The 27,689-nt window shown below is 34.6% G+C and overlaps 1 protein-coding gene across 1 annotated transcript; it reads right to left on the reverse strand.

Annotated features, from left to right (window-relative positions):
* Positions 1-27,151, reverse strand: LOC134529774 (26S proteasome non-ATPase regulatory subunit 6). Its single transcript, XM_063364202.1, has 7 exons — positions 26,858-27,151; positions 24,735-24,940; positions 18,877-19,022; positions 17,337-17,556; positions 11,895-12,003; positions 7,930-8,098; positions 1-3,006 (listed from the first exon to the last, which is right to left on the reverse strand). The coding sequence occupies exons 1-7, from the start codon at positions 27,000-27,002 to the stop codon at positions 2,832-2,834; spliced, it is 1,170 nt and encodes a 389-aa protein (XP_063220272.1). The 5' UTR covers positions 27,003-27,151; the 3' UTR covers positions 1-2,831.
* Between the last annotated feature and the right edge of the window lie 538 nt (positions 27,152-27,689).

Genomic DNA, 27,689 nt, shown 5'->3' on the forward strand with positions numbered 1-27,689 from the left:
TTAATTTCACGATTTATTCTTACCAAGACGATACAATCGCCGAGTCGCTGAAACGGCACGACCATTTGGCCCAGCCCTCACACAACTTATTAAAAAAAGTACATTACACAGCTTACAGACAAAGTTACTTAGGTGGGGACTTCCCTGAAAAGCTGCCCTGCTATTGGCTACAACTCTTCTTACCATTACTATTTAGTGATTCCCTGCTCAGCGGGCCTTCTCCCAGTTCTGTCACATGTCTCCTCTCACGCCTCTGTCTCTTTCTAATCTAATACAAAATTCGGGGGTTCCCCAGTCCTGGCAAACATCTGTCTCTCGCTTACACAGGATGCCATAAATTATTGTTTATCGACTCTGCAGTGTCGTCACATTTTTCTTTCTTTTACCAGACCCATTTTCCCATGATCCAAATATTTCACTATCACACTATGAACCACATAAGCAATCAAATTTATATTTTAAAAGAGGCAATATAAGAAAATTACATATTAAAATCCGCACTTACATAAACAGTCACCCAGCCAACCAAGTGATAGTAAAAACATAGTTGAACGGTTTTTCTACATAAAACAATTAAATATCAAAATGGAATTTCAAGTATATTACCAATTATAAAATATAAATACAAAACTAGGTCACTGTAACCTTGAACTTACACAACCATAGCTGATCCCTTCTGGAACGACAAAATATATATATTTTACGAATACTTGTAAAAGCTAGGGAGGGCAGGGACATGCACCATTACAGACCTTTTTTTTTTTTTTTTTTTTTTTTTTACTGTTTTCAAGAGAATGAAATGAATGTTGTAATAAAACATTAATGTTTTAAAAAATTTATTTTGCTTTAAACTAAATTACTACTTTAAAAATGTTAAAAAATCAATTAACCTTCAATTAGATACTTCTGGATTTGGATTGGCTTTTGCAGGACAGAAATGTTTTTTCAAGTAAATTACTTTCAAGTGTCTTTATAAAAATAACAGTAATACATGCATGCAACAACAATCATCCCATAACCTATAGCAAAATGTATAATTTTTATTTCAACAGTATTTTTCAATATAATACAATAGTTATGTATGTACTTTAATATTATGCTAATAGATGTTTGTGAGAAATTTATGTAGAGCTCTGCAGTAAGTGAAAATGTAACAAATTAATACATAAATAAATAAATAAATAATTTGTTTTGACATTATACACCAATGTAATATAGAAATGTATTACATATGATTTTGTTTTGCTAGAATTCATATAATTTATATCAATGTTTCACACAGATATCACTTTGCTGGAATTAAGTAACTTAAATTGAGATATGTCTTACAGCAGATACTTTAAGAATCATTTGTACTATACTAAAGTCATCTCAAAGTTTAAAAAAATATTATAAGCTATAAAATATCATCAAATAGGGAAATTTAAATAACCATGGAGAGATATAATTCTCTTTTCACTTATTGCTGTAAGTAACTGTGGTTCAATCCTACTACCTGAAAAAACCCTTGCCTAGAAAAAATTCCTTTGAACAGGCTATATGAACAAATACACCAGACTGAAAAAAGTGCTTATAAATAACAAAACAAACATCCACACAAAGCAAAATGAGCTAAATACTTTTTTACTCTTATCACTATGGACACAAGTTGGTCTAAAGTGTTGAGCATGTTTAGTAAAACTCACATAGTTCTTTTTAAATTGATGGTAATGATGAGATAGATGACTATGTATTTTATAAAATACACAGACATACACCCATCCTGCATAAATCAATATCTACATACAAAGAGAGGCATTATTGGCCTCAACACGTTTTTACGAGATCCCTATGTATGCAAATTATATATGATATTACTGTTTTTGCCTAAACGTGAATCATTAAGGAGTATAAACTCCAAAACATCTGTATTGAAATTTTAATTCAAATTATAAAAAAAAAAAAAACTTTAACAAAAGGTGTTTACAAAAAAATTTTTTAATTTTAATACACGTAGGATGTAGTCAGATCGTTGATACAAAAAAACAGATTTCCACACACAGAACCTAAGGGTATCTGGTCAAGAAGACCATATCTGTTTATTCAGGTAAAATTTATAATTCTTAAATCCAAATAAATTACAGTTTAATGTTGAAGAATTCATTGTGTGAAAAGACATTTTATTAGTGAAGAGAAATGGTGTTACCAACCTTGTAGTATGTAACACTAGTCAATGTTTCATTTTATATACAGTAGTTTTTAATATTTTAAAATAAAACTATTTTAAAACACAATTTACATGGACATATAACTCTCAATCACTTTTAGGGAATAGTCATACATATATACACATGCACGCACATGCATGCACACATGTGTACATGCAGACTCATGTATGCACACACATGCATGCACATGCACACAAAAGCACGATCATGCACACATCCACATACCTACATACATGCACACGCCCCCACACACTACCCTAAATTCAGACCTAATAATCAAAATTTCAAAGCCTCTACTAATTAATATTGATCGAAAATAAACAAACAAGTGTATTTTATGTGTAATATCTTGTTTTCTTGTCATCCCAGTACTGACATTCTTCTTTAAGAATTTAAATAAATACATTCAAATATTCTCCATCTCCATAACCAAGCAGACATGCAATAACTATCCAAGATATTTTGTTTTTATAATGTTAATAAAATTAAGAACACACTCCATTAAGTTACTGCCCATGAAAATTATAATTTTCTTAAAATGTTACCAATTGTTAACAAAAGAACCATTAAATTAAAAAAAAAATTGAAATCAGCACAGATTGTCGCTAGGCAAATTTTTCAGAATTATATATTTATTACTCTTGAAAGCTTCTGTACTCTATTCAACAAAATGTCTCCATGTTTTATGGTAGCTTGGTACTGCCAATTCTTTGCATCAGGTCGATTTGTTTCTACAATACCACCAACTTTATCCACCTTGCAGTGCAAACGCCCTGCCGAAATGAAACGGGAGAGTTCCCTGTAAACAAAGAAAAACAATACTTACAAAATAAAAACAGCAAAGATTCTCACATTAAAATAACCAACCCTTAAACTTAACAAATTAAAATATTTGGACACACATTAAGTAATAAAATAAAAATGTCCTGGTGTGAGACAAAAGAGGATCCCATTTAAATTATTTTCTAACATCCAAAATTATAATTAGCTGAACTCACAGCAGATAGCTTAAACACCATTCTTGTTACTTCAAGGAGGTTTATTCCCACCATATTGTTTCTTTTTAATAGCCACAGCCTGAAGAACAAATTTTGAAATGCATTTGATGGCTAGGCAAGATATGTGGCACGGCTTTGGCAACCTCATGACAACACACTCGGACTAGATTCATTATTATTACTGATGCAATAAAATATTCATCCTCTGCAATTACAAACTGGGAATTTGTAATTAACATCAAACTGTAACAAGTACAGTAATTTTAGGAAGCTATTATTCACCATGCAGAAAATTTGGATAAAAAACCATAAAATAGAAATTCTAATGAAAAATTGAACAATCCAAGAAACTGAGTGTTAATAACCCATAAGTAGCTATCTACACTGTATCTTATATTAACTGCTGTATTTCACCTTCACACGTAGCATAACTGAAAGGTCTGCTATACCAAAATCTTGAAAATTTTAGTTTTTGCTATATCCAGTCTTCTCCTGCCAACTGTCATCTATCACGTGTACTACAATCATGAGGCAGCAGATTTTCTAAGTTCTTGAATACGTCATCATTTAACTGAGAGAAGGAGCTATGTTACTTCCTGATGGTATCTGCTATAGGAGTGGCAGAGGTACCAACATAGAAATGTTACATATTATCATATAAAGGAATAATGATACAAAATGTAATTGTTTCCATTATATCTCTCTTCTTTTACGTTTATTAAATGTGATTTTTTTGTCTCCACATTGCAAGGAACATTTTATGTCACTCTTTTGTTTAGGTACGTAAATTTTACTTCTGGTAACCCTGTTTTGAAATAATCTGCAAAAACATGGATCCATGTGTATCAGATGTTGAAAGTGGTTGTAAAAAATTCATTCGTAGCCCAGACAAATGGAAGAGAGTAGTAGTAAAGAGAGAAATAAATAGTGGAAATTAATGTGAGAGTGATAAAACCAGTAAAGAAGTAACAGCTATGCAAAAAGGACCTGGATGTGACTGGAAAAACAAATCAGATGGATCTAACTTCAACTGGTGCAACTATTCAGTGTTAGACAAAGATTGCAAAAGCACATTATTTTGCCAGTTTTAAAAGCTGCAGGAGTACAACATTCAGAATGCATATCTCAATAAATGATTAAAGCCTCACTGGATACTGTTCGTGACCATATTAAAAAGTTTCCAAAATACAGAAGTAATTATTCTTGGAAAGACAAAACAGATTAAGTGTATATTATAAGTGTAAAAAATTGTAGCTGAAATGCACCGTCGATATGAAAAACAGTGTCAAATACACACACATGCAAAACTTGTGATGAGTTTGCTGCTTCTCACTTATTATTTTTCTGAATGTCAGGCTACACCAACTTAGAGCTGAAAAAGCATACTCCCTGTTGAGAGATTACACAAAGACTTGTTCTAGCGATGATTGTGACTACGGTGCAATCACCTACGATTTACAATAGGCACTGCCAACACCAAAGATTCCAACAGAGACATTGTTTTACCTAAGGCAGTTGTGGGTTTACAACCTTGGTTTCCACTTATGCAACTCCAATACAGGTGTTATATGTATGTGGCCAGAAGATATTGCCTCAAGGGTTCATCTGAAGTTGCAATCTGCATCATGAAAGTGCTGAGTGATACCTCAAATGTTCAATTTAAGAGAAAGTTAATTTTTTTTCCAGATTTTTTTTTCCTTGACCCAAAAGCAATTTGTTGCTTCACTTCCATCCTCTGTGACGGGGGCCAACATGACACAAAGCACATATTCTGGTGCATCACACGTTAATATGACAGGCTTCTTTGAATTGCAATGCACGAGCACGGCCTCTGCTGTCAAAGTTCTTTAGCTGCGCTGAAAGTCTTGTCACGTATTTCTATCCATTCCCACACTTTCCCATGGTCTAGCAACTGATGCAAAGGTTCCAGTCTCTCGTTTTATCAAGCAAGAATCTCCCATAGACGTTCAACAAGCCCAAGAAAGACTAGTTTTTTCTTAGTGGTAGGTTCTGGGATCATTCTGACACTACTTACAAACTGATAAGGCCATTGTAAGAATACTGTTAGTAGACAATATGTTATGGACTTTGTAAATATTTGGTGGACGGGATCCCGAAATTCGGGATAAAAGTCGGGAAAAAAAACCATTCCCGAACTTCGGGAAAATAATTTTTATCTTCGGGATAATACCTCGGGAAAACAAGTTTTTTTAAATAGTAAAAACCTTAGTCGTACTAATTTTTATATTATAAAAATAAAATACATTATGTATACATACGTCCCGTAACAACTTCGTATACGTATTAAACGAACAAAGTACAAAGACATCACAAAAAATAAAATGCATATTAAAAACATTAACGTAAATTCAACACTCGTTCATAAACATAGTTTAAAATAAATCTCTGACTAATTAAAGAACTCAATGTTGAATATTATTTTTAAGTTTGGCGAATGTTAACGTTTTTGCCGTATTTGTAGGTTATAATTTGTCTTGAAAATTAACAAGAGCAACAATAAGCAGTGTTGCCAAATGCGTAATATTCAAAACGCTAATAAACTGAAAGACGCCATTTTGGTTTCACATGTTTATGCCATTATAAACGTCTTTCATAAACATAAGAGGGTTTTACGTTTTAGTAGTTGGTCATTATGTAAGAATGAAAGTGAACAATTAAAAACAAGTGGTATTTTTAAAGTAAACGAGATAATTATTTCCAGTAAATTACATTTAATAAAAATGGGTAGTTTATACACTTGTGTGAACGATTGAGCCTGGCATTCCAGGCAGTAGCAAAAGTGAACCAGGTGTGTCTTCTGCGCCTATTTGGAAGTTCTTTAAGAAATTACCAAATAACAAGGTGCAATGTACTTTGTGCCCTTCTGTCCTGAAAATGGAATATGGTTCCACAACAGGTATGCACAGACACTTAACACAACATCCGAAGGCAAAAAATGAGTTGGCCATTCTTCAGGAAAAATACACATCTTTCAAATTATCAAGCAGAAGTGAGAAAAAGTCAGTTAAATCAGATGTACAAACAAATCAGCCCAAGCTAGCTAATTTTGTCACCTGGGGTATTGACCACCCCAAGTCAAAGGCTTTGACAAAAGAAGTAGGTAAATGGTTAGCAAATGGTTGCCATCCATACAGCAATGTTGATGAAAGAGGCCTAAAAAATGTTTTAAAATTGGTTAAGCCTCTGTACAGTCTGCCATCGAGCAAAACATTCAGCAGGAAAATAATTCCAGAGTTGTACGAAGAAACTGTCAACAGTTTGAATGCTAAAATAGTCAGTGCCATTTCCACTGATTTGGACTATAAATGTGGATGGTTTATTAAAAAAAAAAAAAACTTAAAAATACGCACATTTTAAAAGTAAATAAAGTAAATATAATTTTCTGTACAAGAGACAATTTACTGCTCTTACTCCCGATCCCTATCCTGAAAATCAAATGTATTTCCCGACCAAATCCCGTCCCGAAGTAAAAATGCTATTCCCATCCACCTCTAATATATTATATATAAAACTGCAGGCATGCAGGCTGGATATAATTAACAAATAAAACTTAAAATTGGCCTTTTTCTTATCTCTATGAGAACAACCTTCATACCAATTTTCATCAAATTCTGAGGTAGTCAAGTTAATTTATTTTTATTTTAGTATGTTGATTTCATAAGGAGTGACCCTAGGGCTGAGAAAGCACAAAATAGTAGATGAAAAGACAAAGCCAAAACCACACAGAAAATCAACAATACAGCACTACATGTTGATACAAAAGAATTAATAGGGAAATTAACTCCCCTTTTTATAGGGACAATATCCCTTGTTCTCTTCAGAGAGACTAAAACCTTCCGTGAGATTACCGAAAAACTCCCTGGAGAGGGTTTATTGCTCACATAGTTAAAGTTGGTCCTAAGGCGAAGAGGGTGGGGCTTAAAAGAACTTCGTAAGAAGATAGGTTTCAAGCACAGTGCGACATAGAGGCATAGGAGCCTGATATTAGTTAGCGAAGTAGTCGCAAGATGGCGTACAGGACACAAAAGCAAGCATAGATGTAGGAACAAATAGTATCAACTTTGGCTGACTGACTCTCTCTCTGTGTGTGTGTGTGTGTGTGTGTGTGTGTGTGTGAGAGAGAGAGAGAGAGAGAGAGAGAGAGAGAGAGAGAGAGAGAGAGAGAGAGAGAGAGAGAGAGAGAGAGAGAGAGAGAGAGAGAGAGAGAAGACCAGTATCGTGGCTCAACGCGGCTTACTGAAGGTGCCTCAGGGAGAAAAGGGGGTAAACTTAGTGCTTAGATTGGCCACCAGGTGTTGAGGTGCTGCAGAAAGGCAGGAGAGGGCCCAGTCCAAGGGGCACTTCAAATGATTGGGAGGGAGAGGGGGTAATTCTTGCTACGACAGTTTGAGAAAGAACCAAATGAAAAAGGGCGTAGGTGGGGGTGAAAAAAAGTTGACCTCAGGCGGTGTCGGCGGAGTGCCCGGCATGGAGGCGCATCGAAACACAACGCCAGTGTCTTACCGCATCGCCTCAATGGAAGGCATGGAGGCGTGTCTGAAGGTACAGCAGAACTAGATTAGTCTATAAACTCATGCCAAAAGGGGCATACACCGTTTAAGATATAAAGCAGCATATGAATTAAATTTTGGTTAACTTTTAAACATGAAGTGCCAGCTATAAATATAAAAAAAATTATATCCATGATTAATAAGTATACTAACTGGTCAATGTAGTCAACTGTAACACCAAATGCTTCAGCCATATACTGTAACGTTAAACTTCGGTAAGATTCCAGTAGTTGGGTGTATGCCATGATCCTCATTTCTCTTACGTAGAATCGATAGTGCGGGGACAGGAAAAAATCTTGCCTCATTAATTCTTCAACACGTGCTGAAAAGAAAACAGAATATAAAATTAACATAACTTTAAAAAACTATTATAATGAAAAAATTTATTCACACATCATATTAGAAAACATGTTTTAGTATAACTGAGTAAGTCTGAATTCAAATGACAAACTTTGGCTGCAGGTTCATTTAGTAAAAATAAGTTGAAAACATACATACAACTGAAGTGCTTTCCAAGACAGGTGTACACCTTTGAAGCTGCAGCTGAACTAGTTGTTTGTTGATAGTAATAAAGTATTTATGATGGAATGCCAACTATTAGAATGATGCCTCATTGAACAAAGTGCTACAAACACTGCACATGTTATCGCTGAAGTAAAATTATTTAACTGAAGTACGTTAGAACACCTTTATTTCCCATAAATTTTTGTGACGCGGAGAAATAATGTGGTTTTTAAAAGGCTGATTATTATTAATCTACATGTCAAAAGTTACGAAAAAGGTCACATTTACCACACCGTTTTAGAGAAAAACTAGTTTAAGTACTTTAATGCCTGACAGGTGTGCAGCACTCACAATGCTCAGTTTGAAACCGCTGCTAAAAAACCAGACCCTTGATTTTTAATTATGTACGAGGGTTGTCTGAAAAGTTTCTGACCTCAACATGAAGATGGCAGCACTCGTCAACAAAAATTGGGGAATGTGTTTAGTCATGTTTTGGAATATACTGTCTGAAATTTCAGCCATTTTGGACGTGAATTGATTTTTTAACCATCGTTTTCGTGAGTCAATGCACATATTTTTGTGAAAATGAAAAAAATGTGTATCGAAGGTTCATTAAATATTTGTTTTTGAAAGGCAATACGTATACGCTAATTGAAGACGAGTTGGACGGTGTGCACGGCGACTCTGTGCCATCATTTACCACAGGGAGATTTCGGGCAGCTCAATTCAAACATGGCCACTCCAATTCGAGTGACTGAACGTCTGCGACACCAAAAACCGCGAAAGGAGAAGCAGCTCCAAAAAATGCAGACTGTTCCTTTGGCTGGAGAAAAAACAGAGATACTGTTTTCTAGGCTAGTCATGGAATTGTCTTAATAAATTATTTTGGAAAAAGAATAACATAACTACGCATTATTACTTGACAAGCTGAAGGCAGAAATTGCAGAAAAATGTTACATTTGCAGAAAAAAAAGATCAGTTTCATCAGAACAATGCACCAGCTCACATGTCAGCGGTTGCCATGGTGAAAATCTACGAACTGCGGTTTGAACTGCCTGACCATCCTCTTAACTCACCAGATCTAAACCCAAGTGACATTTTTTTTTTGTTCCCTAGGCTAAAAGTTGCACTCAGAGGACAGACATTTTTGTCGAATGAGGAGGCCATCAAGTTTGTAAACAACTATTATGCAGAGACTCACGCAAACAATTGTTAAAAACCAACTGCTTGTCCAAAATGGCTGAAATTTCAGACAGTATATTCCAATACATGACTAAACACATTCCCCAATTTTCGTTCACGAGTGCTACCATCTTCATGTTGAGGTCGGAAACTTTTCAGACAACCCTCGTACATGCCAATGTAGGTATTTTGAAGAAAACGAACTATTAACTAAATTAAAACAACTGCGGGTTTAACTTAAAACACATAAATGTGAATGCTGAACAAACCATTGGTGTCATGCAACACAAGAGAAACAATGTGGTTGCACCTTCAATTGTGAGGAAATAACTCTAAACATAACTTGATAATTTAAGGACTTTTGCTTTAGGTACCACATATCACAAAATATAGCACTGAAAATATGAAGATGGTGTTTTAAATATGGAAGTCGGAAAGCACGTTTAATAACTGCCCACACTTACATAACATAAACACAAATACTTAGTGCCTGTCAATGCTATGATACGTGTACGTGTTCCAGCAGCTGTCTTTTGTGGCATGGTAACTTTCAGGATTGGAATGCATTCCTCACATTTTACGTGCTAAATTTTGTGAACTGAAATACGGGAAGTAAAATTTCATTTAATGATGAAGTTATGTTTAATGAGAAAATAATTATTTCCTCACAAATAAAGGTGTGACTTTTTTCTTTCTCTTGTGGTGTTTGATGACTTGTGGTTAATTCTGCATTCACGTTTATGTGCTTTAAGTTACATCTGCAGTTGTTTTAGTTTAATTATTAGTTAATGTTTTCTTCGAAATACTTATATTGGCATGTAAATCACTTAACGATTAGGGACCTTGATTATAGGCAGTGGCTTCAAACTGAGTGTTGCACACATACCACGTGTCAAAGTCTTTCATTTGAAATTTAATACTAGTTTTGCTCAAAAATTTTGAGGTAAAGGATAATACAACGTGGTGACCTTTTTCATTACTTTTGACATGTAGATTAAATACAGCCTTTAAAAATCACATTACTACTCTATTTTACAAAAATTTATGGGAAATAAGTGGGTTATCCTAAATTCTTTCAATTAAATAATTTTACATCAGCGACAAGATTTGCAATGTTTGTAGAACTTTGTTTGATGAGACATTACCCAGAAGCTTGAGTTCCATCATACATACTTTCTTCATTTTTTCCAATGAACGACTGGTTCAGCTATAACTTCGCCAGTCTTGGGAAGCACTTTATACTATGTATACGTTGTAAATATGTTTCAAATTATTTTTACGTAACAAACCTGCAGTCCAAGTTTGTCATCAAATTCAGACTCACTCTATTTATCTGTTGCAATATGGTTAACATTTGAATGAAATTTAGTACCACACATCAACAGAAATGTTTTTTTGATAATTCTAGGATAGAAGAAAACTAAATAATATGGGATTTAAATTGATATTGTTAAATAAGAGTAGTTTGATGTAAGAAATGTATATTTATTATAAACACATAAACCACCCCAAGGCCGGTTTTATGTTTATCAAGTACAAGAAAATCACTTTTAACTCACCAAAACTGCCAGGTCCAAGCAATTTCTTCAAGTCCCCTGATAATTCAGTTTGTTACTAACATATTCTTGAAAATATTTACCTATATCTTAACATATTGTACTACATATGTATATGAAATTGTAAGTTTATTTTTACAAGCAGTAAAGATTTTATTTCTTTAGGGTCCTTCTACGTACACAGGATGAGACATGATGGCCTGCATTTAATTTGCAAATTTCTAATGAAGGAATTTATCATTGTATTTCTTTAAAGATTTAATTTTAAGCATATCATTGACTACTTCAGATTAAGCAAAAATATTTTTTGGATGTTTTATAAATGGAAGATTCAAAATGTGTGGTACTACTTTCATTATTTTCTATCATTCCCCATTTTTTATTTAAATAGGGTTTGAAGTCCTCTTCTAGTAGTTTAGAAAAAACAGTGCTATAATGTAGTTTTTACTACAAAATATCTAACTGTCAATAAAAACTAACAAACAAGTTACAAATTAAAACCTCCCCAAAATGAGTAGGGGGTAGGGGCAGGGAATTTTGGGAGAAAACACTCCTGGGAGGGGTCTAAAAAAGGTCCAAAAATTCAGCTTTTGCCAAATTACTTCCTACATAAAACCGTAATTCACTGGGCTATAAGCATTTTTTTGCGCACACCTGCCATTTCCAAGATGTTATGTGAAATGTGGAGATGTTTATACAGGCGTACAAACACAACTCTTGTGTTCTTACACGGTTCCTTATGAAGAAACCTGATTTTATTAACAGACATTTCCCTTGAAGGGTACTCACCAGGAACATAACCTACATAACTTACTGTACACTACTGACTTCACTAAACTGAAATTAAAGTGACTAATTACAAAAGAATACACATACCTAAATTCTTGAAGAACAATGCATATTGGCAGTCATAAAGCGAAGACAAAAATGACTTGACATCAGGATTGTTGTGAAGAACTTCTAAAATTTCTGAGCCTTTGATTATCTGCACAAAAAAAAAAGGCAACTCTTTAAACAATTTCTGCTAGGCAGCTGTGGCGCACACACCCACCACGTTTTTGCATTTTATTTCTACTATATTTCACGGCTTTTGATTTTGAATATAAGTATTGTACTTTACTTAGTATAATAATTTTGAACATCTCTTTGGTGCCACAGTAATGTTAGCTGTGTGTTTGTCAAGGTTACTTTTCACGTTTATTAGAATTTTGCTACCTGGAAAATCTTGTATGTATGTGCACTACTAAAAAAAGAAAAGAAAAAATGTAGCCAATCAGGAGGCAACATGCCATGGTGTACTACTGAAAATAGTCATATTTAACAGCCTTGTGAAGCTGAAATTGAATAGAAGTGCCCTGTGTAAGAGAAGGTAGCCAAGTTGTTCAACCAGCTGCGTCACTTGATGTCAGCCTTACTGGGTTTCTCTTCCGGTAACTCACAAAAATAATATTAAGTAAAGTTTGGGAGTCCTAACGTAAAGCTTGATGATCCAGGTAACCTTCTTTGAGGTTAAGAACCAGAAAGTTTCTGACCACAAGCTTTGGCCTTATAAGGCCCAAGTTGACAGTGAAGAGGTCTTCATGCAGCAACTATCCTCAGGGACCAGTACTCTGGTCATACTTTTAGTTATTAAGTTGATATTTACAGGGCTCTACACGTCCATTACTGCAAATAGATATATTTTGCACAGGCACCGCCCAATGTTAATGGGCACATGGACCCGGTGGCAGAAGACTCTCTTTCAAGGCATGACGTGACCCGTGTAAATACAGGACTTGAATTGCTCCTTAAAAACAACCTCAACCCTTTCTGACCTGTCCCGCTCTGAGCTTCAAGCATACTTAAAGGAAGAACCTACCCAGTGGGCTGTTAAGGCGTCCCACGCACCTGGTACCAGTATTCGTTGAAACGTGACTTGCAGTCAAAACAATTTATTCCATAGATATCTTGCACACTCCTCGCACCTCTTGGTAATTTACAGTTAAAATGTTTCACGGCATTAACTGGTATTACGTTGAGGTCGGTCACTCTCGTGGCCAACATAGATATCGCGTTCATTTCAAATACCCCAAAACAAGTTAAATATTATTCATTAAAGCAGTCTACCATATGAGGCAGGCCCAGAGGATTTTAGTAAAACATTTGGTATAATTTGAGAAGTGAAAACAGAACTACTAGTCCGTGATGGCAAGCATGAAGTCCTCGGGGTGTCGGCACATACTATCTCGGGTGGTGATGGGCAGGTAGGTGCTACGAAGTTCTTACTCAACTGTTACCATTTAAAAGTATGCTTTGCATTCTAGTGAAAATAATTGTTTACCAATAACCTAAAAATAGTTTTTTTGTATCTTTAAATATTGAATGATTTTAAAGCTATTCACAATTTCAGTGTATTAAATTATCACCTTTATTGTGGTTGAGTATAAAACTATTTGAAAGAGTGGTCATACTGTTGCACTTGATTTTGATTTTGTGGCAGATGTTTTTAGTCTTTATGCACGTGTATAACTTCCATGGTTATTGTTGCTAGATAACATGAAAATTCTAACTGAATACATTTCGAAAATTGAAAATGGGCCAGAAAAGATGTTGGGTGTAAGTTACAAATTTAAACCTTTCCAAAATGAGACTATTGAGACACTGTAGGAGGAAAAAATCAATGAAAATGCGACCCTGCATGGCCATAAAAATACATTTTTTGAGCATGTAGATATAAAATGTATTTTGACAAAAGGATGACAGTAAACATTAACACAAATATTTTAATTATTGGCATTAGTAAGCAGGATATAGGCACTACTAAACTTTAAAAATAATTTTTTCCTTACATTATATTTGTGGATTTGTTCCCAGTAATTACTAACAAATACAGAGGCATTTATATTACACACCCACCACTCATGTAAGAGACTATCCAACAAGGAGCTTTTGCCAACATTGGAGTGATGTCTCTTTCTCTTCACTTACTCTGAGGTGATGGCTTTAGACTAAGGTGGATATAATAAAATGGCCACTGGCCAGTACACTTCCCACCCTAAATTATGGCCGTTATGCTAAACTGGATTTGTGCTGCATACGTAAAAAGACATAAACCATAAAATAATTCACATAATTAAAACATGTTATAAGCTTTTCACAAACCCTTTATAAAAATCTTATTTATGAATAATGAATTTGAAAATATATTGCAGCTCAGGGGTGCGTTCAGAAAGGTCCAAGTCCACCTGGAGACGGTAGAATTATTGTATGTTATTTATTTAATGGTCGATGAACAGTTCGATAAAACTAAAACCTGGGAATAAAAATAAAAACAATTACAATATTATTAGTTACTATTTATGGGAACATTGCACCCACTGTGGGTGGCATGCTATTCACCCTAAACATAGCAGGGGAAGTTGTAAGGAGGGAGATGATGGCAAATCGGGCTTCAGTGGGCACAGCCCTGGATGATGTCAACGTAAGTGGGAACATCAAGGTCAAATTATTTTTTTCGGTTGACGTCAACCAGAGCTGCGCCCTCCCTTGAGCCCGATGTGTCCCCTGTTCCGCCAGCGCCACCACCCTCCCACCATCACCCTCTGTTTGAACCGCCCGCCACGGTGACGTGTGCATGCGTGTGTGTGTGAGCCGCAAGAGGCATTAGAGGCACGGCGACGGCCCAGAAACGTAAAATATTAATTAATAAGTAAAGAAATAAAGGGCTATGTATTGTGTGTTTTTATAATTTCGCTCAGTGTTTTGTCTTAAGTCACAGGAAGGATGGCGCAGCGCCACACGTGGCCGCTACAGGAACTGCCGACGAATAATCTTTAGACAATATTTAATTAAGTATACTATTATGAAATCAGATGGAAGTCTCACAAATTGTCATTTAATTATTACTAATTTTTAAAAGGGTAAACTATGTTAGTAATTAGATTAATTATAAGTTAACAAGCTAACGGGAACTCGAGGGTTGGAAGACGCCATAACACCCTGTTGACCAGTCAGTCTTGTTCTTCCGCCGCCCGGAGTGGGACGCTCCCGCACCTCGTCTACTTCATTGATTGGTAATATCTGATCCGTTAGCATCCGTTTCGCATATATTAATCTAAAACGCTTTCTTTCTGTTTTTGAGGCCTACTCCAGGTGGTAGACTGTTTCAATAAGAATTTAAGCTCCTCGAGCATTTTAAATTTAACATCGTTACGTTTCTTTGGTCAGGCCACGTGGTGACCTGGCCCGCTTCCTAAACCGATTGTTTGCCGTTGGCTTTTTATCCGCTTCACATGAACAATGTAGAGACGAGAAATGGTTAATAAATATCAGGTGTTAATCTCAAGTGAATATTATTTCGGTCACGGGTGCCCCGGTGTAGTTGTCTGGCGTGTGGGACGCCTAGAGCCCACCTAGGTAAAGATTAAGGCATTACACGAGTGTACCAGCGTGCCCGCCGCTGAGAGCGGGTGTTAGGAACCAGCGAAGCATTATTAGGGTTGTGTGCCTCGTCGCACTTGGGCGACGTCACGGCCCGAGAAAGGAGTCTCGCCGGGTCCACGTGCCCACAAACCACGTGGTGGCGCCCAAACTCATTATCCGCCGCCTTAGACAACCCTGTGCGATAGCACAGTCTATGAAAAAGCTTAACTACTTTGGCGGCTAACAGCTAATAAATTTTTGGTAAAAGGGAAAAAATTCACAAATAGTGCTCACAATTACTGGAACTGTATGCTAGTATACTGCCAACAATAAAGAAAAAAAAATCTAACATTATAACCTTATTTGTTAACTTCCCTTAACTTTTCAGTACGGTAACACAACCTCCAAATACACAACATTTGCGTGAGGATGTTTTTCTCGATTCATGTTGCTATCCTGCTCAAATAAATACCATATTAATGGAAAATTCAGCCAGGACCAAATTTTTTAAAATTAAGCATGGTGTGAACCTGAAATGAATCACTACTTTTCAACTAATGTAGGGTGAGGTTGGAATGAAAAACCTATGACGTACCTGTTGTTTTTTCTTCTGGAACGTGTGACTCATCACTGCAATTTACTCATGTGTGAAATAAGAATGTATTTAATTTAATCTATGTATTCTTTTTTGCTTTTTATTTTATTTTTAAGAGACTGAAAAGAATTTTTATTTATAACGTTTTTGCAATCTTACAACATTTAATGTTATAGTTTTGAGGTTGATTACATGAATATTTTAATCATTTAATGATGGTTTGATTGGTAAATATATGTTTATAACTTCTTATACTTAATATTTGTTTGTTACGCCACATATTTTATAGGTTTATACAAGGCTGAATGCATTTAAGCACTTAATCGCTAGTTTAAATGCAACATGTCAACTACGGGTATGACTTTAAAACCATTTTGCAACTACTGGAACACTTACAAACCTTAGATCGAAAACCTTTTATAATGCAAGAAATAAACTACAAGAATGGACATGAAAAAGATGAAATACACAATTACACAGAAAAAAAACAAGCCAAAATCAGCCAATGTCAAATGTATGAATGCTATGAAGTTCAGAGAATTTTGTGAAAGGAATTGGTCATAAAAAATATCACATCAAAGACGAACACAGTGGGCTGACAAGACAGTTGTAACATGAACAGAAAATACAGACAACAACCTTAGACAACACAGCTACAAAGCAGACGGACCTTATAATCTGATAACACAATGACGCACATGTGAACCCAGCTATGAAACTAAACAGATATTCTGGACAACAAAACGACAACGGCTCAGACGAACACAGCAGGCTTCATGTGTGCCGCCATCGTTATGTTATCTGGCATGTATTTAGTTTCATCGCTGGGTGCTCCAGGGAACTTAACTTGAATGGTTCCCAGAGTCAACAACCATATATTTCAGTATCCAACCCACGGTACACGTCAAATTTATTATTGGAATAAAATAGCTACAAATCTACTAGTTTTGCTCCTTAACCTGAATCAACACTTTAACAGTAATATAATATCTAACTATAAACAAGATTCAATAATGAGCATCCTACTATTTTCTTATGTAACAATACATGAATTGATGTACATTGAAATGACTGAAATGACTACTCCCTCCTCAAATTCAATGGTATATTGACAGTTTATCTTTGCTAACACATATGTTCAAATTTCCAGTCCTCAGCGACTTGATGTAATGTAACCCTTCAGCTAGTTCTTACTACATTTGTTGTAAAATGCTTCAAAAATTAACACTTTACCTTTATGGGTTCAAAAAAGTGTATGTGTTATTTACCTCATAGTCAATAAAGAAAAATAAAACCACTTTACTAAGTTATTCTTATTTTACCTTGTCTCTTAACTCATTCCTTGGAAGAGAAATCATACTGATGTAAACAGCATATCTCACAAAAGTGTTGTAATCCATTAATTCATAAGAAGTAAACGTAGAAATTGTATCCAGGAAAAAATGGGCTGCATTTTTGAATTCTCTGACAACAATGCAATATGTTCCTTGGTAAACTTTTAAGCGATTTCTCCTATCCCAATCACCACCTTCTTCTATCAAGCTGAAAAACAACAAAACACCCAATTATGTTATGGAATTTAATAAATAAGTAAACAAGAGATAAATAAATACAAACAGAACATAAGAAGGGCCACAAACAGAAATATTGTGAAAAAAAAGAATAACACACTCCTTCAAAAAAACAATATAGAATACTACACATGCTTAAGATTCTTTAACATAAAAATCCTATTCTAAATAACAGTCTCTCATAAAATTGCATACCAAGGTGCATAGGATATTATAAATAGGATGTCAAATGACCAGACCCAGGTACGTAAATCCAATGTCATACCACTGCATACATCTTGCTACCACATGGCCAATTACTAATTATTTACAAGCACCATCGAGCCATCCACACAACGTACTGCGCAAATATCCAACAGGTGAGCGAAGCACTATTTGCTGCCCACTACAGCCATCTGATGCCTGCTGCTATTGGCTGCTGCTACCTGACTGCTGCCAACCAATCGTCCAAAGGGCACAGCACGACAATACAGATTAATTAGTAAAGCAGATATTCCGAGTTTTTATGTATTTTCCAGGTTTTGACTAAAAACTTTTAATTTCCTTAGTTTTCCATATTTTCTGGTTTGCAGGAACCCTGAGAATGGGAATACACCCTTCACCATTGCTTATATCTCAACAAACTATCTCAACTTTAACATATTCCTTACACCCGCATGGTTGTCTATATCTATGCTACAATGTGCCATTATTATTCACAAAGAGTTGCAAAGTGCACTATAGTACAGTCAGCTGGGCACAGTGGCCTCCAGACTTAGGAACTAGGTGGATGGTAAACAACATTGCAGTCTATTCTATAGGTTTGTCTAATGCTACTAAGACTAAATATAATTAACACCAATTGTTTCTAGCTAAAACTATCATACACAGCTACTCTGCAAAAGAAAAGTATTATTTCCTGAACATTTACAATCTCATAAAAGTAGAATCAATTTCAAAATAAATGTGATTAATGTACCAATTGATTGGCAGTAGAAACTTATAAAAATATATATGATCTATCTGAAAAAGTGTATAGTAATTGGTTATACTATACATTTGAAAAAAAAAAAAAGCAAAAATGTTTACAGTAGATCAGGGTATAAATTTTATGCTACATTTCACTACTAAAAAATTTAATGTTCCATTATTTTCAATAGTTTACAGTATAGAAGACAATAAAACTATTTTTATACATGATACTTATGCAATTCTTTGTTTTACACACAAACACAATTTAATATTAAGTAAAAAAAAATCTTGAGTAAACCTATATTTCAAATAAAAAATTATTATTATTAGAACAGCTTACCTTTTTGCTTTCTCAATATTTTTTGTGATAAGGTCATGATCCAAATAAAACAGGCCAATTCTAATCAGATGAAATATTATATCCAAACGATGCCCCAAGGATACAGTTTTATCATAGGTTTTTCTAAATGCTGATAAAGCACCTTCCTATAAAAAAAATTAATTTTGTAATACAATAAAAATTATACTAACTTTTACAAGCTGTGTCTATCCCTAAAACCGAGATATACTCTATCACACTTATTACCACCACCACAATATGCATTGACTATGTTGAAGATTTAGTGAGATTTAAAAAGAGAACAAAAAAAAAGGTGTGTAAAACTCTATTAATAAAGTTTCTAACAATTCAATATTTAATTTTATGTTTATATGTCAAAGCGGCTGAACTGAAAATATATTATTTAAAGCCAAAAAAAGGAGACTGCCAAATTTATCATCAACATTGTGGGGAAGAATCCCCAAGTATGATGTTCAAATTCTTTTACACTTTAGACAGTGAATCTCTTCACCCCCCCCTCCACCATCCATTTCAATTGAAGTAAAAGTTAAGAATGGTTTAACATTAAAACTAATTAAATAGTACCATAGCTGCCAACTTTTAAATTATTAATATTTTAAGTGCTTTAAGAGATGTTTGGATGCCGCTGGTGTGCTTATAATGAGGTACCGAAAGAAGTGTTAGGGAGTGTTTGTGTGCGTGGGCTGGTGGTGACGTGAACTCTGTCTGCCGAGGAAGGGCGGTTGGGCGCGGCTCTGGGCTTGAGTGTCGAGTGTTGTACGGCGCTCCGCGGAACAAATGTAAATTATCTACCGGACTTGGCTTACCTGGCGTGTTAGCCGGGGGACGTAATCTGCTCTTGAAATGAACAGAACGAGTGCTGCGGAAACTGTCGCTTGCGCTAGATGGTCGGTGTCACTGCGCGGGCCTAGTGCCTATGAAGAACCTGCATTTGGAGAATGAACCCTCCGGCTGGTTTAAGGGCTGATCCCCTTACGTCATCACGCCGAAATGCATGTAAGTGAATCAGGTCCAGCATTTTCCCTTGCCCCGGACAAAGCCCATCAGCAAGCCACTTGTGTCTAGACGGTACCTTTTCGTCAGTGACTCGTGTCGCAACTGTAAGCCTCTTACGTTACGTTAACAAACGCTAGACACAAAACTTTGCAAACCTGTATTTGGGGATTTGAGTTATTCTGTTAAAGGAATTTTTGGTAACTGTTAATTACACCTGGGCTAAGACTAAAGCGTCACAACTCCCTTGAAAATACTGCATCTGCGAATCAAAATGTTCAGTTTTTGGCCAACGGAAAATAACAAATTAAGACCCCGGTCTAAAACTTTGGTGCACGAGAACAGTGTCTAAACTTTAAAAAATTTGATCAGTATTAAAATTTTGCCAATTTTAAGTTTCTTGTGGTTATTTTTAAATAATCTCAAACATGGTTACCTCATACAAAATTTTGATAATAATTCGCTGTTGGCGTTGAGGACATCTGCTTAAGGAACGCTTATTTAACTTTCAGAATATAAAATAAATATTTTTCCTTTTCTTATTTTTGCGCTCCAGAAAGTGTCCAAATAGTACCGTCTTGGTCCTGCGATGGCAAGGGGGTACAAGTACCTACCAGCAATTCTATCCTTTCACAGACAGTAACTTTGAACCTTTTTATAAAAATGCTCACAGAACGCCGAACCTGCACTCCGTTCTGCAGCCATTCTGTCTTTGAGCAACGAGGGGGATGTCGGCGTCCAAGTGTTTTGTGCCAGGTGCTCAAAGATGATGCAACACCTAACATTGATTACCCAGTCTGCATTGAGTAGACCTAGGTGTACTCAGGAAAAGGCAGATTTCAAATTTATTTTAGAGATTATTCGGACTTGACCCAACAAATTTGGATAATGTTAAGTTTACCCGGGTAAACCTAGGTTTAATTCTTCTTCTAGCACTAACCGTAACAGATATATATATATATAAGGGCATTAAACATTTATAAGTCTAATTACCAGTCCCTGCAGCTAAGTAGCCTACATTAGACAGCTATGGATACTAATAAAGAAAATAATACTTACTACTAAATAAAATGTAAGCATAATTATTGAAAATGTTGACTAGACCCTAAAAATATAATTTAGTCTCAAAAGTACAATTTTTTTTTTTTTTTTAAAAATGAAATAAAAATGACTTACTTAGGGCGGAATTCATAGTGGTGATATAAGCAATCCTTGAAAAAAGTACTGCTTATATGCATGCTTAAGCATTGCATTAAATTCATAGCGAACAAAAAGAGCACTGCTTATTAGGACTACTTCAAGTAATACTTCACGAAGCACTGCGTGAAATAAGTACTGCTCAATACGAATTCACAGTCATGAAATAAGTTTGCCTTGTTTCGTAAATATTCATAATCAAATGAGCCACGCTTATTCATTGATATAAGTAATACTTCATGAAGTCGGCTATCTAGGTGACTCAAGTACTGGTACGGATTTGTTTATTGTAAGGAATAGGTTATGTAAGGTATTAATTCCCGTTAATTTTTCCATATATTAAATTAAAATTGAGAGAATAAACAAATTCAATTTGGGGAAAAGAAACTAAACAAATCGTTGCCGCTTAGTTTTGTAAACAATACAGGCTACGTACATAACCTCTTCTGCAGATAGCTTGTTGTTTCGCTACCACGTGGTTAACTTCACCCGCTTATAGATCAGACACAAGATGGCCAACATAATTTAACAACAAAAACATTAAAAACATATTTAAGTAATTGTAAATTCGTTTTTAATACATGTTCATGTTTATGTTATTCAAGTTCACTATCAAATAAAGTATAAATATCATCTTACGTATTAATTTCATTATTTTAATCGCATATATGGTTTGAAACGTGGGCATTTTTATTTTCAAACAGGTAAACTATGTATTTACAGCAGTATATTTGCTTACGTTACGTTGACACAAAATTCGTCCTTTACTCTTTGAGATACTTCATCAAGTACAGCATGGCCAATATAAGTAGTGCTTGTTCAAGCATTACTTCGTCAAGTATAGGTTTATGAATTCATTGCTGGAATAAGTAATACTTGAAGAATAAGCACTACTTTATAAAGTATTACTTATTCGCCAAACAAGCCTTCGACTATGAATCCCGCCCTTAGTTTTTGGGATACACTGGATTGTCAAAAAAAGTACTAACGTCTTTAAAAATTAAGACTAAATATTGAAACCAAGAAAATTCATTACATGAATGCCAAATTGGCCATGGTTATAAAAATTCAGTACTGTCATGTGCAATTTAGGAATTGAATTCAAGAAAAATAAAATGTAACATGAAGCAAAATTTGATCATGTGAAAGAATTTTATCAGATAAAACTATTTTCAACATGGAAAGCCTGGACATGAAAATTGCCAAACAAATCCCAATATTTAACTAGGTAATATGAAGTTTTTTTTTATTTTTATTATTATTATTTTTAAAGCAGGTTCTGAGACATGACATGAATAAAACAATCCACAAAATAATTTTTCTCAATGTGTGTTGTGAGGTTTTGCTTACCTATAAATTTTCACTGAATGGGCAGCAAAAACACAGAACTTTAAATCAATTAAGGCCCTGTCACACTGTCAAATATATTGTATCCAATAAATTGGACAACAAAATTTGAAGGGTGATTATGGATGAAATACGTCTTCAAATATATTGTATTCAATATTATTTGACGAGCAATGTAAAATATATTTGAAGTCATTTCACACTATCAATTTTCTTTGAGTGAGCTCGTTTTACCAAACATTCTGTAGAGAACTGTAAATGACAGTATTTAGAATCAAAAACAAATTTTGGGTCAAGGAACGCGGGCTTTTTTAAGTAGGTTATATTCCAATTTAGGTATATTGTGATCATACACAGTTTAAAATTTACGTTTTCCAGTTGTTTGCAATGCCTGCATTAAGAGCATCAAAGTGTTTCAAAAGCTGTAGCTGTAATTGCAATTGTAGCAAGTCTCAGTAAACTAGAAGAGAAATCTAAGAAAAGGAAACGCAGATGGTGGACGAGACAGTGGATACTTTCCCGGCAAACAAATGGTGTTTTACCCCTTTTTGTCATGAACTTCGATACGAAGATGCCGATTCATTTCCGAACTATGTAATAATGGATTCTGAAAGTTTTGATCTTCATTCAATTGTGGAGTCTCGCATTGCAAAGAAGGATACTCATTTGTGCCAGTCTATACCAGCAAAGCAGAGGCTGGCAGTTCATTAAGATTTTTGGCGACAGGGGAATCATTTAAGTCCCTTATGTTCTCTACAAGTATTCCACACAACACCATCTCAAAATTTTTACCTGAAATTTGTAGTGCAATTTATAGTGCTCTTCAAAAACTATATTTAAAGGTATGTTTAGTAAGAATAAAACATATAATTAAATGTAAATCTGCAAGTAGGCATATCCCTTCTCATTCCCGCTTATTTTCTCACCCAACTAGCTGCTGTTGTATGGACACTACTTGTATTTCATCAAAATTGTTTCTATACTTTAAATGTGAATGTGTTAATTTTTGCTGTGTTTAGAAATTGGCAATTTTGTTTTATTTTGAATTAAGTGTATTTACTGTTACAAACCTCAACCTGATGAGCCTTTAAGCTAACTTCACCTCAGTCACATTATCTCTTTAAAATAATTTTTTAACGAGATATTAGACCAGGTATGCTTGTTTCGTACAGCCTGGGAAGTATAGGCTTACTGACAAGGATCTGCTACACAAATATTTACATTCACGAAAAATGGTATTACTTTCAAAACTTAAATAATAATAATTGAACATGTAGGCAGAATTTTAATATTTCTAGGCCTTTCTTGCAAATCACCAGAGCTACTTGCTTACTCAGAGATGCTGCTTTAACATAAGTCAGTACCATCTATTGTCAGGAAATTATGAGTCTATATTCCAGAAAATTCCTGACAATAGGCTACTTACAGAGTAGCAGCTATTGTGAAATAAGGAGAACAATGACTTATAGGAAAGATTGATTGGGTAAGCCAAAATAATTTTAGTTACATTAAGTCTCTGAATTGAGATATTTTAAAATTTATTTTAGGTGTTATTAATTTGGATTTGTAGGTAAAAGTTCCGAAATGCATATCCTAGTTTTGATACCTCATTCCTGATGGCACATTTTGTACGCAATGCTTGCTGTTTTAATTTAGTGTATCAACAATACCTGAACATAAGCAAAACTGGTATAGCAGTCAAATAATGATCGTAAGTTGAATAGATGTTTTCTGGTTTAAGGACCATAATATTCCAAAACTACAGTAACTTCTTTTAGTCAAATATATTAACCTGCACTTCCGTAGATACAGATTCAATTGGAGGAAAATATACAATAACAATTACATATTCCAGCAGGAAATAAAATAGTATTAATTCAATTACTGCATTTATTTCCCATTCGCCATTGCTGATATTTAAACTATTACACTTCGGAAACGGAAACAAAAGCGGCCGCTTTATTTTAGAATACTCCGATTGGCTGATCCCATCCAACATCCAACATATTTTAGAACCAGTCCTATACGTAAAATATTTGAAGGAAACTCTAGACATTCAATCTCTCAAATAAACATGGCTGCGATAGTGACGTTTAACGTGACGTCACAACCCTCAAAGATATTGTATCCAACATATTGGAAGGTGTTGGAAGCTAAAATTTGACAGTGTGACAGGGCCTTTACAACTTAGCATGCTACTCTTGAAACATGACTACCTGACCATTTAATACAGCTCTACTTTTAGAATAGAAGTAAATACTAAACTTATACCTATACTGAACATACACAATTAAACTTACTTTGTCACCAATGCGACATAAATATTCTGATTTCTTCAGATTGGCTTCTCGAACTTCCATTTCACCAAGGTTTTTTTCTGCATCTTCAATGACATCATCAAGCGCTTTTAGTTTTGATTCATTCACTGTCTTCATCTTCTGCAATAGTTGTTGATCTACTTCCCATAGTAAGTCACGGCAAACTTCTTCATAAAAAGGTGCCATATCTGGGGAGATAATGACCATATAATTTAATTACAGTAGAGGATGCAGGAAGGGGGATAGCCCGCCCCCCCCCCCCCCCCCAACCAAAGTTATGAAAAAATTTGCAAAATAGCAGTGAAGACATTATTTTACTGTGTCAGAAGCCACGTTGCCTACGGATAGTATTGTAGGCCCATGTAAGTTTTTTTAATAGATGATTTCAAATTTTAATTTCTTTCCTATTTTTTTATTCAATATAAGCACACACACCCCCCGCCCACCAAATTCCTGTATCCGCCACTGATTAAACAGTACAATAGTAATTAAAGTATGTTGAAAAAACTATGAAAAAATAACTATGCATCATCTTATTAGATTCCAAAGATACATACTAATAACAAGGAATATATTTTTAACATTTTAAATTATTTAAAACATCGCCTCAAAAATTAGATTAGATTTGTTGACCAGACATTCAAGCAAACCATCTCCACATACTATTATTGCATGACCACTTTTTAACTTTTTCTAAGTGCTCCATGGCAGTATGGGCACCAATTTTGTGTTGTAATAGTTTTTTGCCTTTGTGTTGCAATCAATCAATCTTTATAGGCCTAGTTATTACATAATTACAGCCTTGCCTTTTGAAGAATGCTTATTATTTTACTTGATATCTAAATTGTTAATTTGAATATCGTAATGTGGTTAGTGTTGAGGCCCTGCTTGGGTGACATTTGCTGCGTGTCTTTTCATTATATATTGTATTTTTTATTGCTGCTAATGTTTTTAAACTATCCCACAAGTTAATTTTTTTAGTATTACATTTTTTTCTTCCATTTTCAAGTGCAAATGTACTTAAATGTAGTACGAGTGGAGTGAGTGCAAAGAGTACTCGTCACTATGTGTATCAAACGTGTTACGCGTTATCAGACGTAACAAGTTGGCGCTTCGCGCCTTCGTACTGCTAAAATAAATCCATCAAGGTTTGACACTTGGGTTTGGAAGAAAAATAAGAAATCACATAGTTTTTAAAAATTATTTAAGTCACATTGCATTATAATATCCAAATAAAAAATATATATGTTCTTACGTATGGAAAACCACACAACCGGCAATGCAATTAACGCACAACATGGAGACAGCCACTTCACTGCAGAGACTATCTAATGTGACCTACAAGAAACCAGAAGGAATTAAGAAATGTGTTTACAGGGTAAATCGATCAACATCTTAAGTGTTTGAAAAAATTATTTTCCTAACATATTTTTTATTATTTCCAGAAGAGCTGTGACTCGAAAAATTTACTTTTTATTTTTATTTTAGTTGTAATGACCTATATGGATTTTTTTTTGTTGGCAGAAAAGCAAGTTTATGCATTTCAATTAAAACATTTGTAAATGTAGTATTTTTACATCAGTACATAATTAATGTCATGTTAACTATGTGTATGTTTCTGTTTTGGTATTACTTGTGTCAAGTGTGGTATTTTATTTATAATGAAAAAATATTTTTGTAGGTAATCTTACTCGTATTTTCAAGACTGAAACTATAAAATGCAATAACGAACAATTACCATCTCAAGATTATGCAAATGTTTTAAACATTGAATAATTTTCTTGTTTAGAGGCTTTTGATAAACACAAACCAGAATTTTAAAATCTTTCCTTTTTTTTTTGTTTTACTGATAACCAGCAGAACAAAAAAAAATAATGAGTATGAAAAGTCTGTTTTTATAAGCCTCTGAGTAAGAAAATCACACAATTTTTAAAACTTTTGACAAACCTTGCGATGAAAAGAAAAATTTTATTATATGAACATCTGCATAACCTTAAAATATACTTTTTTTTTCACACGTGGGAATTATCAATAAAAACAATTTAAGCACCACAAATTCAATTTTTTTTTAATTTAAAGGTAACTGTACTAATGTACCCACTTACTGTCTGCAATTATCGCATCTTTCAGCTGTGCTATATATGTAGCATCAGATTGGTGTTCAGGAAGACTCAACAAAAATTTCAAGTGTGCGATTTTTAGGTTTGGATTCTTTTCGAGTCCCTCCTCTTCCAGATTTTCGAAAGGCATGTTGAAGAGTCGTGCCTACAAAACAAGTAAATCTCAATTTGCAGTATAATTCCTACTACAATATTCAAAATTAGTGCGTTAATTTTAACACATCATTGTTTACTAGATGAAGCTCAAACAAAGACTATGGAAGAGGAGAAGCCAACAACCCTGCCCGAAAGTTACACGTTCGTGCCACTTAAAATTTGTTTGCCCTATACGCATTCTCTATTTTTTTTTTTTCAAACGTATTACACATAAATTTAGACAATAATATTTTAAATTACATTTAAATTTAATACAGAAAATAAAATATCAGCTGTGTCATGTACTTAATTTCCACAATGTAAGTAAGAGTAACATAAATTACTCCAAGTGTAATATATTTTTATTATTATGAAAATTAATTATGTGTACCTTGTGTACACAAATCCCACGAAATTGTTTCTTCTGTTTCACTGACAGATAAAATTCAAAAAATTTCTTATTTAAATTCTTACAAAAACGACATAATTTGGCAAACAACAATAAACATTCTAGTTGACGTGTCCCGGCAACAGGGTCCAGTGCTGGAGTGGCTTGCAGTGGGGTGAACACCCTCCTGGGGTGTGAATTCCTCAATCGTCACTCTCGAACAGCCCCTGTAGGCATGCAGTCTGCCAGGCAGAGCGGGGCTGCGGCTTTCCCTCTTGCGGGGCGACAGGGAGG

The sequence above is a fragment of the Bacillus rossius genome, chromosome 2, assembly GCF_032445375.1.
Source record: "Bacillus rossius redtenbacheri isolate Brsri chromosome 2, Brsri_v3, whole genome shotgun sequence".
NCBI lineage: Eukaryota > Metazoa > Arthropoda > Insecta > Phasmatodea > Bacillidae > Bacillus > Bacillus rossius.

Bases quoted from the DNA above. Each gene is read 5' to 3' on its own strand.
- LOC134529774 (XM_063364202.1), bottom strand. From the start codon at position 27,002: ATGCCTTTCGAAAATCTGGAAGAGGAGGGACTCGAAAAGAATCCAAAC. The intron at 8,099-11,894 runs GTATGTGTATTC...TTTTCTTTTCAG, and splicing joins ATTGTTCTTCAAGAATTTAG to CACGTGTTGAAGAATTAATG. The intron at 3,007-7,929 runs GTTAGTATACTT...CTTTGTTTACAG, and splicing joins ACAGTTGACTACATTGACCA to GGAACTCTCCCGTTTCATTT.